The sequence below is a fragment of the Sinohyriopsis cumingii genome, unplaced genomic scaffold, assembly GCF_028554795.1.
Source record: "Sinohyriopsis cumingii isolate HCF-2022 unplaced genomic scaffold, ASM2855479v2 utg002078l, whole genome shotgun sequence".
Classification (NCBI taxonomy): domain Eukaryota; kingdom Metazoa; phylum Mollusca; class Bivalvia; order Unionida; family Unionidae; genus Sinohyriopsis; species Sinohyriopsis cumingii.
The window spans coordinates 207,545-225,138 of NW_028316125.1; the positions used below are offsets into that span (position 1 = coordinate 207,545).

Genomic DNA, 17,594 nt, shown 5'->3' on the forward strand with positions numbered 1-17,594 from the left:
CCCTGACATTTATTTTTCCTGTCTCGGGTGCTATATTTACTAACACACCAGCGCGACCAACCGATGCACCCGGTCTGAAATGCATGAAAATTAGCTTCCGTAGAAGGCGTTATTTTTGAATTCTGAGGCTTCTACAGAGAAAGTTCGCATAGGAAGCTTTATTTGGTCTGGAAACTCTGGTCTGTTCAACTTCCCTGCTGCTATATGTGCAAATGTTTACTAGTGCCATAAGGAGAAAATGAACCCTTCAACTCTGCCCTCATGTTCGAGTCCTTACTCTCCAACAATAATAATAATAATAATAATAATAAAGTCTTTATTTTATGATAGTTTATACAAAAACTAGTCTCCCTTGCGATCCTCAATTGTTGATAAATGCTCAAACAAATATATCAAATGAGCTGGAAATTATCATACAAAAAGGCATTATGGATTTGTGTACACAACAACAGCAGTATATGGATTCATTACACTATACATAGTGTATACAATCTTTCATGACTGCAAACTTTCTCTCACACACAGACAAATACAAAGGCCAATATACAAAACCACTTTCATATACTCTATACAAATATACAATTTGCCATAACTTTATAGCAACCAGATCAAAAACTCTTTCCTCATTCTGCTATAAACTTTTATATACAGTGAGTTGTTAGCACTAGTCCAGAGACAGTATGTGTATGTGTGCAAATTTGGTTTTACACTTGCTTCTGATATGGGGAAAATTTGTGTATGTGTACTAACCAGTTCACATCATAATAGTAACATACTTGTGAAAATATACATAACTGTGTATGAACATTTGAACACATATGTAAACTGGTGTACACGAAAGAGATGTTCATGTCACATGAATATCAAATAAAAGTTCATCTGTTACAAATCACAAACAAGTTTACAATTATGTGCCATTTTCATACTGAGGGCTTTTAAGACACCCGTTAGCTGTATGTATGTCATTACATACCTGTCTGTGACCTACAATCCCACAATATATATATATATATATATATATATATATGTTTTTCTTTTTGTCTGATTTCAACTTTTGTCTAATATTCTATTATTGACTTGGTTTACTAGATTATTCATCTGAACTGAAAAAAGGTCAAAACTATTCATACTAAACCAATGCCCACTAGCATCCAGTTGATAATTCAGCTAATTCCAAGTTTCAAACCAATTCTTATAGAAAAATAAAAAATTTACCTACTCTAATATTGTAATTATGCAATATGGGACAATGTAAAAAATCAGTAGACATATCAACTGAGAAAAGGACTTTCAAAAATGATCCATGTACAAAAAGCATCTTTCCAAAATGTATTAAGTAACCTAATGTTGAGGAGTAAGAGCCACATGTATGTCAAACAAAAGTTTCTGTGTTATAAATTACATGTACATACAAGTTTGTAAAATCCCATACAGAAGATATGTATACATTTATTTCTTGGTGAAAAATATACATACACTTGTAAAACAAATATCCAAGATATATGTACATATATCTCTTTGGGAATAAAATATTCTGTACATACATAAGCAAATCTTGCATATTTCGTTCTGGGATAATTATCTGAACCGACTTTGATGGAAATATCTTTGGAAATTAGTGTTGGTACAACACTGTTACTTGGCCAAATGCAATGTTATTTCATCTAGATTGCCAACTCTACCAATTTAGCCGCCATTTAAAAGCACGTAATACAATAAGTAAATGTAAAATAATTTCAGGTAGAAGGAATAAATCTTATCACAATGAACAAAAATGTACAAACAGAATCTTCACACTGATGTCAAATAATGCAGTCATCATGTTTAAAAAAATATACAATAGATCTACATATTTTATCTTTCAAATGCTTTTAAAACTACATATTACAAAAAATTATTTTAGTACTCATACAAAGGCCAATATCCAAAACCACTTTCATATACTGGATATAAATATACAATTTACCTTAATTTTATAGCAACCAGATCAAAAACTCTTTTCTCATTCTGCTACAAACTTTTATATACAGTAAGCATGTGCTAATTATTGTCCTTCAGTTGTATCTATTAAAAGAATCCTGAAAAATGTAGGTCATTTAATAGTATTTTAATAAGATTAAGTTAACAAATACTAAGATAATAAATAATAATAAAAGAGAGCTAATTTTAATGTTCAATTCATCATGTCAACTATATTACATACAGGTAGTGCTACCTTTGCAAAAGATACAGGAAATGACGTATGTCGATGTTTTTTATATCTTCAACCCCCTTTTGTGCTTCCCAAAGTAAAACTGTGTCAGACAAAAGTTCTGAAATATATTTTTGCTGGGTTTAGATGATAGCTAATTGTTTCCTGAATCGTCTTTAAAAATAACTCACACCTGAACACTAATTCCAACAACTGAAATAATCATGCTTTGCCTTTATATATGGAGTAAATTTCAACTTCAAAGAAACATGATTGCTGCTGTTCACAAACTTCTCAGTAATCTTTAATACAGATGGCTTAAATATTCCCAGTCAAGGCAATATGTAATAACTTTTGTTCTTCAACACGCATCTAGCATCTCTCTGATTTACCTACAATGAGTTATTCCACTTCATAAACTTTACCTTTGCAAATTACCACAATGGGCTCACCCACCAGTCTTCAAAGGACTTGACACATTATATTAGCTATTGAAAGCCAAACAAATTAAGTAATCTGTGGAATGGTGGTTTATACCTGATTCTTTGCCTTTTCATTGCCACCGTTTAAAGTGCCCCAAGGATAGTTTTACATCTTTTCAGCTCCAATCAGTGGTGTTTACCATTTATACATGTCATAGGCATATACTTAAGTGTTTTCTTTTTCTTTCTCAAAGATGTCAAAATACTGTGTTTTTCAAAAGGTGACCATGTCATGGGGTTTAGGAGTAAAACGTCTTTGTTTTAGCATGAAACATATTGTTATGGCAGGTAATGGTATCTGGCCACTATCATGATACACACCATCCAGCCATGCTGTTTCATCCAAGGAAAATTTTAGGCAGTATCTTTCACAAATAGAAATAGCATAAAAAGCTATTCAGAAATGATATCCAACTTTTGATGGCAGCGACTTCTCAAAAAGAAAAATAAATAAGGTACGCAAATACTGTTTACACTTCAAATATGTCTAGGTAAATTTCAATAAAAATATCTTTTGGTTCAAAGTGTACTTAAGAAACATAACATTGTCACAAAATCATAATCCACAAGGGTTCAAGTATAAAATGGTTGATATTATATAAATGACTTCTGGACTGAAAAATATACAACTTACAGCAGAGGAGATCCAATTAGCCTCCTTCTACCACATCCTCTATTAATCTGATCCTTGTATACTATAATGCAATATATCACACATGTTTGGTGCATGACACATCACAATTATATAGTCCAACTAAATAGCACAGGCACCTGACTGCTGTGTACACAAGACTTTTTGTGACAATAGGTGGCAGAATCAATATTCATGGACATATCTTAATGATTACATAGCCCATCTAGTCCAGAAAGCTAAAATGGCTGGTGTATGACTGTTGTTCATGACACCTTGTGCGAATGATGTGGGATCAAATATCTTAAGTTCATGCAGAGCAAACATTAAAGGTTGGACAACTGATCTAAAGATGGCCAGCACATGGTCATAATATGCTAGACTGCTGTGAATAGTAAGTACCTTGTCTGAATATGCTGGACTGTTCTGGATGGTCAGTACCAGGTCAGACAGAGCCAAGACATCTAGTAATCTGAGTCAAATAAATCATATTTTCATGCAGATGTATCTCGACAAAAGGTCATTCAAATTTGTTTGATCAGCTAGTTAAAACCTCATATTGATATGACAATCCATTCCTCCATAGTAGCAACAACAATAACACAAAGTTCAATATTGGTTGTCAGATTGGATCCATTTTCATTTGAGACCAACATAATAAGAAGTCATTTGAAGAAAACCCCATGTTAATATGATTTTCTTGTTCATGTGGATATGTAATGACAAGATTTTCAAAATGACTGCCATGTTGGCCATAGTTATGTCAGGCCTGAACCATTTTTATTTAGGGCCAACTAGACATCATAGGAAGGCTTGGTGAAAGCCACTTTGGCAGCTATAGTATACAGCGGATCAGCACCATTTTGATCAATTAAACCTCATACAAAGCCTTTTAATGAAAACCATATGTTTATATGTTTATCTGATAATTCATTCAAGAGTAGTAGTACTATGACTTTTCAAGATGGCTGCTGTGGTGGCCATAATGGATGTCAGATGTGTGCCATCTGCATTGGAGACCAATTAGATATCTCAAGAAGTCTTGGTGAAAATCCTATGTCAACAAAACTATCCATTCAAGATGAATAGCAATAATAATATTTTCAAGATGGCCAATATGGTGGCCATATTGGACATCAAAGCAACATTATTATTTATTAAGGTCAAACTAGACCATGGTACAAAGTTACATGGCAATCCTCCAAGTAGTTTAGGATTAGTAATGATAAAAATGGATAGATAAACATGGACAAGAGACATAAGCTCTTCTGATCTAAGAACGGTCGAGCTAGACGCAGGAGACGCCATATAAAAATACAAAACAAAATTAGTATATACTCGTTCTTTCAAAAACATTGAAAACTACAATGAAGTTTTTATTCTTGCCAAAAATATGAGTGTTTACCTTTACCCTCATTTGTACTTCAGAGACCTCCACATTTTTAATTTGACCCCCAGTTTTGATACCAAAGTTTGTCTTTTACTCAGTCTGACCCTCACTTTAACACCAAGGAGATATTTGACTCTCAGTCTTGCACCCTTAGGGAATACACTGTTCCTATATTCCAGCCTGCATCAACAAAATTAAATTTCACATGGATGTATGTGTCTTCAGTCTTCAGCAATTATCATTGTATACGTCATCCAGTGGTGATGGTTCAATATTATATGACTATGACATCTCGACAAAAAAAACAAGGCAGACACAATAAATGTCTACTCTTGACATGTCTGGGTGCATTTCAATTGATATTTCGCAATGTTTCAAATTCTACTTAACAAACTTTGTCACAAGATCAACTAAGAGTTGATGATGAACCAAAACAGATACTGCCACCACTTCCTGCTTGTACAGTATGTAGGGAGCTGTGCTCAAACTTAATCTATGTCCACTCCATTCATGTGGTCATTGTAAAGTTTCACAGTTGAAGGACATGGCACTTGAATAATTCCCCCATTGTGCTGACCACTGCAGATATCGTGACTAGCACTTAACAGGATAAAATGTTATTCCTGATTTAAGCCAATTAAAAATTGCGGAATCCATGATTTATTTTGCGTGAGGCATGAATCCAAGAATCACTATTGAGAGTCATGAAATTCACACCAAATTGTGAGGGTTGGCAGGTCTGAATTATGATATGGCAATAAGTAAGGAAAGGTATGAGTGACATTATGAACAAAATAAAAGCATTTATGAGTAATATGTAATGACTAAATACAATTTGGCTGTAGTTCCAAATCTGTAATTGGGAGGAACAGTAGAAAATGTGTAACTTCATACCTGGGTTTGGTGAGAAAGTATTTACTAGGCTCTCTCCAGTACAGCAGCACCAAGCCTTAATGTTTTAAAAGTTTACAATATTTATTTGAGAATGGTGATTCAAATCAGTCTCCCTTCTGAACCACCTCCATTAATCTGCCCCTTGCTTACTCTGTTGAAAATATTAGCACTCAGGCGTGGTTCAGGTTTCATTCATACATGTCAGCCAGTTTTAGGTGGTCTGACTTAAAATCTCCTTTTTGTAGACATTTGTGCATTTAGTACAAGAGCTGCTGGAAAAAATGTAACCTTTGACTGAAAGTCATCTCTTGCATTCCAACAAATATTGGCAAACAGGAAACTGTTATAATCCATAAATATTAATCTCTACTGGTTACCAACTATTCACAGGAAATAGGAAGGTGGTGTATAATCTTGATCAAACATATTTATCTTCAATTTGTCATTGCTAACTTGTGTCGTTTCAAATGTATACTCCTGGAAATTCTCCAGATGAAGTGATTGTTCAAGTACTTGACAGCCTGCGTTTGACAGTATTATTTCTTTGAGTTCAATTTGTGACAGTTGTGTCATGTTTGAAAGTTGTAATCTACAGTTGTGGAGGTCTGTGTTGTGTATCTCAAGTCTCTTCAGCTTAGTACAGTGTGGCAGTGTATTACCTAATGTATCACAACATTCAGTGGACAGTGTTACCTCTGACATATACAGAACTGTTAGCTCCATCATATTAGAAAAATCTAAAATACAGTTGAGGAAGTCAGTATTGTGTATGCTAAGCCTCTCCAATTTAGTGCAGAGGTTTAGGGTCCTGCCTACATCCCAACGACAACTGGTCAGTGTTGCTTTATATAAATCCAGCTCTGTTTGATCCTTCATTTCAAAAATATCCAACAAGACATTGTGGTGATTTCTGTTGTGTATACTAAGTTTATTCAGCTTAGTACAGTGTGACAGGGTCCTGTCAATATCAAAACAAGAAGAAGTAGGCTGTGTTACCTCTGACCACTTACCTATGACTGTTAGTTCTGTCATATTAGACAGATCTAACAGACAGTTGTGGAGATCTGTGCCATGTATATTAAGACTCTCCAGCTCAGTACAGTGTTTCAGGGCTGTGCCCAATTCTTCACAACAATGACTGGACAGCTGTATCTGACACATATCCAGGAATACTAGTTTTTCCATTTCAGACAGGTCTAGCAGACAGTTGTTGAGGTTTGTACTGTGTAGTTCAAGGTGCTCCATCTTTGTACAGCATGCCAGGGTTGTGCCTAGCATTTCACAGCAACTACTCGATAGTTTTACATTCAACATACCCAGGGCTGTTAGTTCTGTCATGTTCGTCAGATTTAACAGACAGTCATGAAGGTCTGTGAAGGTTATAAGAAGCGTCTGCAGCTTAGTACAGTGCATCAAGGATGTGCCTAATACACTGCAACAACTAACAGACAGTACTACCCTTGACAAACCCAATGCTGACAGTTCTGTCATATTAGAAAGATCTAACTGACCATTGTGGAGATTCATATCATCAATAGCAAGTGTATTCAACTTGGTATTGAGTCTCAGTGCATCGCATAATAACTGACAACAATCACTAGAAAGTGTTACTTTTTTCATAATTAGGACCAACAGTGAATCTGACTTTGGCAGATACAGTTCGCAGTTTACATCATTTAGTCTGAGATATGTCAGTCCTCTCAGTACTTGCAAATCTACGTTAAGATAATCCTTGTTATCCCCTTCTAGAATCAAATTTTGCATGAATGCTGGATTCCAGGAGGATAGGTTAAATCTATTTTGCATTAGAAATAAACCTGATATATTCAACAGCACATCTTCTCCTGGACCGGTGACCTCTTCCTTACATTTAAGGTAAAGTTCGCTAACACCATACAATCTAACTTTATACATTTCTGGTTCCTCTCCATTGCTCAACATCTCCCAATTATCTTGGTTCAATTCATTCACTTTTTCTAGCACTGTGTTACAATGCTGAGGCGACAGGCCCGCAAGGAATACAATGACATTTTCATTCTGAAGTACATCATTTAAGTCTGCTAGTGAGGAAATAAATTTTTTTAATTTGTCTGGACGGAGAATGAAGTACACAGCTGTGAAGAACTCTTGTACTGTTTTATGTAGGAAACTCACACTCATTTTTTTTTTAAGATATGACTTGGGGTCTGACACTGACAATATACCCAGATCAAGGGCAATATCCAGCTTTTCCTTTCCCCTATCTCCAAGGGCATTCAGCAATTTTGTCTCTTCAAAAACTAGTGAGTTTTCCTTTTGACTGCTGAGCAGGAAGTGGTGAGCCACTTTACAAAGTGAAAGTAGAAACCCTTCTCCAAAATTCACAACCAGAGACATTTCAGATATTTTTCTAGGAAGTTGAGACTCAACATTACCTAGTGTAAATGTCATTTTCCTTCGATCAGGATCTTTCTTGTACTTCTCGTTCCATCGATCAACCTTCAGGTTGAGGAACCTAAGAAAAAGCTCATGAAGCTTATTTGGTAATGATCTTTCATTTTCATCATACCAAACATGTGCCATAAAAAGAAGTAGAATGGGCACATGGATCAGCTGTTTAGCTAACTTATTTTCTCTTACATCCTTTTCAAATTGTGTAATGGCTTTCTCATCTTCATAACAGCTTTTGAAAATGTTATGAGCAAATGTCAGAGCATTAACCCAACTAAAGCCTTTAATATCCATTAACAGGTCTATTTCAAGCTTATCTTGCAGCTCCAACTCACATATTTTCCATGGCCTAGAAGAAACCAGAAAACAGCAATTTGGGTACATTCTACGGGTGACAACACCATCAATAAATCCAGCTTTTACAGTCATCTCATCTAGGCCATCTAAAATAAACAACACTTTATCCCCTTCATCTTTCAAAAAGGTCTTCAAGATGTTTTCTCCATGATCTTCAACAAAAGGCAGCTGAGCAAGTATGACCTCAAACAAATTTTCTTCACTTGAAATTTCTCTAAGATTCAAGTAAAACAAGAGGTGAAATGACTCAAGAGCATCCTCATCCTGAAAAGGACCACTATGGGCAACATTTCTTTCATGTGCTCTGCACCATGCATCAAGTACTTTCCTACAAAAGGTAGTTTTCCCTAACCCTCCTTTTCCTCTTACAAATACACGCTTAAACTTTACTCCAGTTTCATTAAAAAATATTTCTTTGAACTGTGTGACCTTCTTGTTAATGGATCTTATTTCCCCCTGTGTACTTGTCTTGTATTGTTTCTCTATGACTAAGTCCACATAAATGTGATCAATATTACATCTCATCTTTTCAAATTTTGGGGAAATCTGCACACACCTCAATGTTTGGTATCCTGCAATCAGGTCATCTCTCAGCTTTTTGATATCTGCAAAGAGAATTAAAGATCTAAGACTTAAGGCTTTAAATTGCCAAAATGCTCATACTGTAAAAATTGACTGGTGTAAAAGTAATGCTAATATAAGAGCATGTATCATATAAACCAAGCTAAAATGAAAGCAACAGCATGAAAGTGATTCTCAACATCACCATATGTTTATATATATATATATATATATATATATATATATATATATATATATATATATATATATATATATTAGTAACTTTTGGATATGATTGCAGCTAAATTATATGTTCTTATTATTCATAATTATATATTGTAACGATCATCTTTAATCAAGATATTGCACATTTAATTTTTGTACATGGGTATAAAATTCTGTTTTATGATATTAAGAATTTAGATTGTGTAGGATCTATAAATAGTTGCTGACATAGGTGTTTATGACCATTAATAATAATAATAATATCACATGTTCACTAGTTTGGGGTTATTTTGCATTGGAGGGTTTCGGTCAGGTGGGTTCTTAGAACAATTACATTATTTCCCATTGGATGGATTAGGTCACATGAATAGGCATTTTGAAAATATTAGATTGTGTAGTAAGATCTGTCACGTGGATTATGTTGTGACATAGTCAAAATAGACTCTTCAAAGTGTATATAAGGAGAGAACTGAGCAATCTGATTCATTCCTGTTTTGCATTCATTCCTATTTCAGATTCTTATTTCTTATGTTGAAATCAGTCAACAGACATGTTTGATGCTGTGTTTAGATAATTTTAGTGGAGACATCTGTCATGATTATTCAACGGAATTACAAAGTGCTCATTGGACTAGAACATTATTCTGGGACTATTGTGACTTTATCAAAGGAATTCTAGACGATGCCATTGTGATACATACATTCAAGGGTTTGGAATATTTTTGTAACAATTCTTTTGGACTTAAATACAACCTTATTAGGATTATTTTGGATTCAATTCATAATACTTTCATCTTATATTTTTATTTTAATTTATAACTTTGATAATTAAATTATTTGTCAAATTTTACAAAATCTGTTGGTTTTGCTTCTTACTTAGTTTATGACCACCATCATAACAAAGCACTATTTTTAGTGATGGTCACCATATTAGATAGAAGATCAGCACTGTTAGAAATTAAACCTTTTTATGCAAAGTTACATTCTGTCAAATTTGGTGAAAATATCTGCATTTTTATTAGAAGCCATTTTAAGCTGTTCTTCATTTTATTATTCCATCTGAGATATTTTTAAGCAATGTCAGCCATTATATTTCTATGCTGGCATCATTTGTATAAAGTTCAAAGGCCTTCATGCTAAGAGATTCTTTGCCAAATTTGTTTGACATTAATCCAGTTGTTTTTGACAAGCTGAATGTAGAGTAAATCAAAGACAACAGAAGTGACAATGGGCAATGCACGATGAAAGCTGGTCCATACTATATGCTCACCTGGCATTATGGCCAGGTCAGCTGGCAAAGAGCCCAAGTGGGTCTATCTTGTTCACCAGGCTTGCATAACTTAACGGCTGACCAGTTCACGAAACTTATTTCTGTAATATTCTAAAAACATGACCCAAAATATATATCATCTTGATTTTACCAATTTTGCCAGTCTGATACAAGTTATTAAAAATGTCACTCAGCGTCACAGATACTAGTAATGGTGGCCACATTAGATTAATAGCCATGATCATTTGAAACAATAGGAAATACCTACATGCCAAGATGCTGTTTAGTCACTTTTGACATAATCAGAATCCTCCAACATCTTAAACACATTAACCTATTTACTAAATATATTAATGCAATTTAATGTGAAATATAGTTTCAGTAGTAAGAAACGTGCTCCAACACATACAAGATCATCTCATCTGTATGTATATATCTAATTGATAACAGTATGCAATGTAAGCCTATTATCAGAAAAAAGTTCCTAAATGTTGACAAACTTGGCTAATCTGATGAAAAATTTCATTATCACTCATCATGGGCTCTAGATCATAATTTTATTCATTCAAGATCTTGATGCTTTAATCCTATTTACCAAATCTGATCAAAATTCAATCTCTAGATAGGTACAGACCCAGGTATGGGTAACTTTACCAAATGTGCATTTTCATTTCAGTTTTTGCATTTTATTATCATTCTGTTTGCATTAAAACTATTAATTCATTGCTTTTGCTTACATTTTCGTAATTGTATCATGTGGGAGTATGCTCCAGAAGAACCAAGCACATTATTCGAAGAACTGTCAAGATTATAACTGGCTAAATATAGATTTTGTGGATTAACACACAGAAATTAACTTTAAAAATAAAAACATGGTACTAGACAAAGACTGAAAAATCACACTTCCTTCATAAAACAAGGCATTTTGTCTGCTCTACAAGAGTTTCATCTGCATAATTAAATTGCAGTACTGCAGCAATTTAGGAATAAATTGTTTAAAAAAAAACTTCAACATGTCATCATGAAAGTGGAGAATTAATACTTTAGAAGAACAAGTAAAAGTTATTCGACCTGACAACAATGGGGAGTGTTCAAGAGTTCTGCAAAAACTGTATGTTGTGAAGAATGAAATAAACAACATAGAAACAGTTGAAAAGAATATTCTGCAGCAGTGGGAAAATGGAGTAAATTGAAAAGAGAATTATTTTAAATGCAAAGCAACATTATGTACCAAGATTTAAAAACATTTTTGAATGGTTTAGCAATGCACACGCCACCAATACCCCCTCAAATTTTATGTTTATTAATAAGAACTTTTAATTTATGTTATCTTGAAATAAGTGTGTTCTTAAGACAAGAAGAACCTTTTAATAATTGATACTACTTTTAAATGAAGATATTAAAGTTTTATGTAGCTTTCTTACGTCATACATATACATACACATATTTCTCACAAATGTAGTCTCCCCCTGGAAAGACCACCCATCTTACAGGGCCACATTCCCAGTACAGAAAGCATGTCCATTTAAGAGGGGGACCAATGTAATACAGATATTAATGGTCAGACCTTTGTCATTATCACTTGGATCAACTATTATCCTGTGTTTTAGTGAAAATGTCATAAGACTGGAAAGGAAAGCCTGCCTGGTGTAATATTGCAACCGTACATTTGAAGAAATAGTGATAAATATATTTGAGATGGCCAATATGGTTGCCATGCTGAAGATCACATCAGCATCATTTTCTTTCAAGACCATCTACATGTTGTGGAAGTATTTCAATGAAAAGCCAATGGTGATACGTCCATCCATTAAGAAGCGGCAGAAATTACAAGATTTTTAAATGGCCATTAACACAGGTATTTCTTAAGTTAATTTGGCACCATATTAGTACAGGACCAAGTACATGTAACAATCCCTTTAAGCAGCAATAGAAAATTTATCAAGATGGCTGCTGCCATGACATCCATGTTGGGTGATCAGATTGGCACCTGAGCACCAGCTAGACATTGCAAGAACTGTTTCACTAAAATCACAACGACCAATGGACTCTCTTCTGGAGGAGATGCAATAGCAAGATTTTCTATTTGGCCACCATTGTTGTCATTTAATAAGGTCAGATCTGCACTATTTTTATTTAGAAAACATGTCTTTTGAGACCACTGCTTCAGCCAACAAAAAGCAGTCTCTCAAGAAAGGATGTCTCTCTTAACAGATTTGTGCATGATTACCAGTTATCAAGTTCAGAATGCAGCAGGTTTCAGAAAAAAGAGAAGATATCCACAACTGCTGTACATGCATTTTATTCCTTATTTATACTGGAATCATTTAATCTCAAAGTAATTTTGTCTAGTAATAAAGATATACATCTTTCATAAAACATCTACAATAATTTGAAGATCCTGTTTACATGTTGGTTAACATATCAATTGCCAAACAAGGTAATATTTACTTATCCATTTCATAAGTTAACTTGACATATCCATAAATTTCAGACTCGCTTTAAATCTAACATAATAACTGCATAATTACCTAAGATAACACTTACTCATTCTGTGTATGAATTCGTAGCTTTGATCTGAGTTTAGGTCAACATGGAAAATATAGGAACAAATGAATGAAATCAAAAAACAATTAACCCATCCAGAAGCAAAATAAATTTATTTAAGGACAAAACTAAAGTGCCCAATTCACCGATAAGATAAAAAAAACCAAAAAGATAATAAATCAAGAAATAGTGCAATGTTTGCACCACAGACGATGATTTGGAATGGGTTTTAAAAACTGTAACATCACAAAATAAACAACATGAACCTGTTACAATGTCAATCAAATCTGTAAAACGATCATCACGTATTATTCACCATTACTGAGTAAGCAATATGGATCGACCTCCAAAACAAATTATCAATTCAACCTCCACAATAAAGCCCTTCCAAAAGAGTTCTCCATAAGAATACTATCGAAGTTTTACAGTTTTTCAAAAAAGATTAATAAATAGTACAAACCTAAGAATTACCTATGTACATATGAGACTGCTCCTTTTAAAGAAGCAATTGGAATTTATACGACTTCAATACTAAAATGGTGGTTTGTAATATGTACTTTAGTCTGGTTTATGGCCTGTAGCATACGATGGATACCTGCATGTGGAATAGCACCCAACCCCACCCCAGGCAAAAAAATTTACACACAAAAATGCTTGAAATTCAACAACCATTTTATTCTTGCACACTTTGAGATACAGAATTTTGCTTTGGTTCCCTTTTGAGGAAAGTCAGGGACATTTGAAATTTTGGAGAAAAAATACAACACCTGACCTGTCAGATCTGGCCCAAAATATAATTATTGTTTATTTTCCCAATTAGAGATTAGCCATTTAACTTAAAAGGTCTAATGGCCTTGATGAATGCCTAAACTTTGCAGCATACAAATACCATTATTAGTCGACTTAGAATGTGGCTGGTTACTTGAGCATAATTTTTTTTAATGCACCCATTTTGTTTACACAGTATTGAAGTCTACTCTCTATGAGTGGCTATTCATGCAATAAAACTGAAGTGATTTTTAAGAAAAAGGTACCGGTCTTCATCACTTTTTTCATGAATCTATCATCAAGCACCAGCCGAGAAGCAATAATTTTACTCTGAAGTCTGCCGCTATGTTTGTTGACAATGGCAAGTCAGGAAGGTGTTGAGCCTCGATATTGCTTTTTAGCACCGATGTTTCAAAATATACATTAACTTCTGAATGCAAATGTTTTCTGTTGATTGTTGAAAAACAAATTTTGAATTTCTAATATGGACTGAGAAATGCGATGTGGTTCAGTTGTGATATTTTCGCATATTGATGTCCTTTTCTTATTATCTATTGTTGAATCTGGTTATAATATGTACAATCTTAAGGACTCGTGGTACTAATTCCACTCCAATGGTAAACATATGGAAACACTATCATATTCAAAATTCAATAACTTAAAATTTATGGGTGCTGATAATGACACCTATAATTTTTCGTGCACATCTAACCTTGGTGCAAGCTTATGTGTGGAGAACACAATATGACCCGCGGCAATTTGTTTACATACATGTGCATGAAACACGTGTTATTGATTCTGCACCAAATGAATCAGGTGCTACTTTCAGTATTGAGTACTCCTGAGTCAAGCCTGTAAAAATGCTAAAATTGCATCAGTAGAAATTTGTCAATATTTTTTTTACATTACATATAGGATAAGCTCTTAAAAGATATTTTTCCTAAAATTTTAATTTTCATTATTAACCAATTATGGACCACCAAACCTGTAAATACTCTATTATTTCTTCACCCATTTCTAGACTGGTTCACAGTTCTTCCGTATAATTAGTACCGTGTGTCCTATAACCAGATTTTTTTTTTTTTAAAAAGTTGTATTTTACTCCTTGATATTAGAGCATAATTGTAAGAAAGAATTGGCCATGCTTGTGCATGGATAATAGTGCAATAGCATTTTATGTGATACCAATATCTATAGTTAAATTGCATCCGCATCACATGTTGCTGTGTTGTATTGTACTTATTAATGGCTTGTTCTTGTTATTAAAATAATTGTTTTCTGCCTTTGTATCTTCATGTTATCTTTCTATGGCATGCATGCTACACAAAAGAAACACAAGCATGCTGACATCAACAAGTATGACATCACAGGGTATCAAATTACATGACGCATTGTATTTTCATCTCTCACTGGCTATAAGACAAGTTTTAAATGTTTTAAATTTCAAAATTGCATTTCTTTTCTTGCTGACTCTCACAGAAATAAGATACAGTGCATCCCTATTCACATCAATCAAACAAAACAAATAAGTGTACCACATGACAGGTCAAAATGATAAGAGGCCATTGCCCTTTTGTGACTCAAACAAATACACACACCCATGAAGCATCAAGAGATGCTGATATTCCAAACTTATTTTAAACTATCATCACATGTGATTCATGACCCCCAAATGTTAATAAAAAGGTATAAAAGCCAAGGAAGAGTTCCATAAGCTTTATTATACTGAATAATTAAATAACATAGTGCTACTTTTTAGTATAAAACTATGGGGAAGGGTGAATAAGCAAAGAATAGACAGAGTAATTTCTTCAAGCCTGGTAATGTTCCCCACAACGGGGGGGTGGGGGGTGGGGGGAATGTGTATCAATCCAAATAACACATCAACACGAGGTATGTTACATAAGGACATCAAGAGACAAATTTGAAAAAGCTATCCAAAGTTCCTATAATGCTGACATTGATGTTGGAGATAGAAAGTGTATGCACAAACTGTTATGACTCAAGCTATTAAGTATGCTGGAGGTGGAGAAATGTGTGAAAAACTTTGCTATGCCAAGACAAGTTCATGTCTCTATGCAATATGCAGACACTGATAAAAATTGTCACTGAATACACTACTTGTTAAATTTAAGTAATAGAACTGAATTGCATATTGAAGTTGTCTAATGCATAAATGTATACCTACATTTACCCAAAGCTCATAAAAAGTTAAGAAAAAGTCTCAAAATCATTACTGTGGCTACTTTCCACTATAAGCAGTGTTAAATTACTTACTTTTTAATATAAAGCTGAAAAAAATGCATACATCATTGAACAAAAGAGAAACAAAGCAAGCATTGCAATCACTCAATTACAGTCAAAGGGGAGGTAATACACCTTGATTTGGCAAACCAAACAGCAAGCTCTAATTTACAGCTTAAATGATTCCTTACTATTACTTGATGGTAAGAACAGAGCAATGTAGGTTTTATAAATAGCTTTTGTTTCAAATATGAAACCATATTTCTGACATGAAGCTTGTTTTCATTTATTCACAACAACATATATGGTGAACAAAACACATATCGCTTAGTGCACGCAGTAATCAAATGCTGAGATTTGGAATAATGTGTTCTGAGACCACAAGTTGCAACACCCTGAGTATAAAGGTTTTCTATCATGGGACTTGGTATGAAGAGAGGTTGGGGAAGAAAAACTGCCTGTGTAAAGAATGCAATACAGATAGGACTTTTGCAGACTTATATTGGGAATGAAGGGTTGAAAACTATTATTTTAAGTGAAAATATCCCTCCCTGCTCCCTCAACAAAAGGAATGCAGAAAAGTTCCAATACTGTTTGCCCAAAAATGTAATGTACCAATATGAGAAACATGCTGAACATAGAATAGGTGTCAAGGAGTTTAATTCTAGGATAAGAAATAAGACCGGTATAATTGATATTCAATGTGACTCGACATATAATAATTCAATTTACAGGTTGAGGCAATGAAGCATGTGCAGTTTTGTGCACAGTCCTTATTTTTACAATGTTCTCTGCTTTGATCTGCTGAGTGTGTCTCTAAAGTTAAATGATCAGTACTGATACATAAGTGATTGTGACATAAGTGGCTTACATATAAAATCTCCCCCACCCCACCCCTTTTGGGGAATTGTTGCATGTGTTAAATGGTATTTAACCATATAGGCCAATCTATGGGTACCATCATATGAAATTCTGCCATCAGGCCATACTATGCTCTTTTCCCTATGGCCTGAGCTATCTACTTCCACTCTCCAGTGTATAAAACCATCCCCATCTGTCTTTTGTATAGAATTTTTCTCCAAAATCACATGCAAACCATGATAAAAAGACTCCATTATGATTGTCGTATGTAAAAACCACCAAATTGATACCCTGTATGCACGTGGTAACCATGGAAACAACAAACTCCTATTATGGTATAGGTCGCATATAGGACTCACGGTACTAATTCCACTCCAATGGTAAACATATGGAAACACTATCATATTCAAAATTCAATAACTTAAAATTTATGGGTGCTGATAATGACACCTATAATTTTTCGTGCACATCTAACCTTGGTGCAAGCTTATGTGTGGAGAACACCATATGACCCGCGGCAATTTGTTTACATACATGTGCATGAAACACGTGTTATTGATTCTGCACCAAATGAATCAGGTGCTACTTTCAGTATTGAGTACTCCTGAGTCAAGCCTGCAAAAATGCTAAAATTGCATCAGTAGAAATTTGTCAGTATTTTTTTTACATTACATATAGGATAAGCTCTTAAAAGATATTTTTCCTAAAATTTTAATTTTCACTATTAACCAATTATGGACCACC

General features: G+C 34.1%; 1 protein-coding gene across 1 annotated transcript in view; it reads right to left on the reverse strand.

Annotated features, from left to right (window-relative positions):
* Nucleotides 1–302: 302 nt before the first annotated feature.
* The window catches only part of LOC149771174 (NACHT, LRR and PYD domains-containing protein 3-like), a 72,665-nt gene continuing 55,373 nt past the window's right edge, over nt 303–17,594 (reverse strand). The window contains exon 6 of the mRNA XM_089948772.1: nt 303–8,980. Within this exon, the coding sequence (XP_089804898.1) occupies nt 5,973–8,980 (3,008 nt within the window). The 3' untranslated portion in view covers nt 303–5,972. The remainder of the gene's footprint in view (nt 8,981–17,594) is intronic.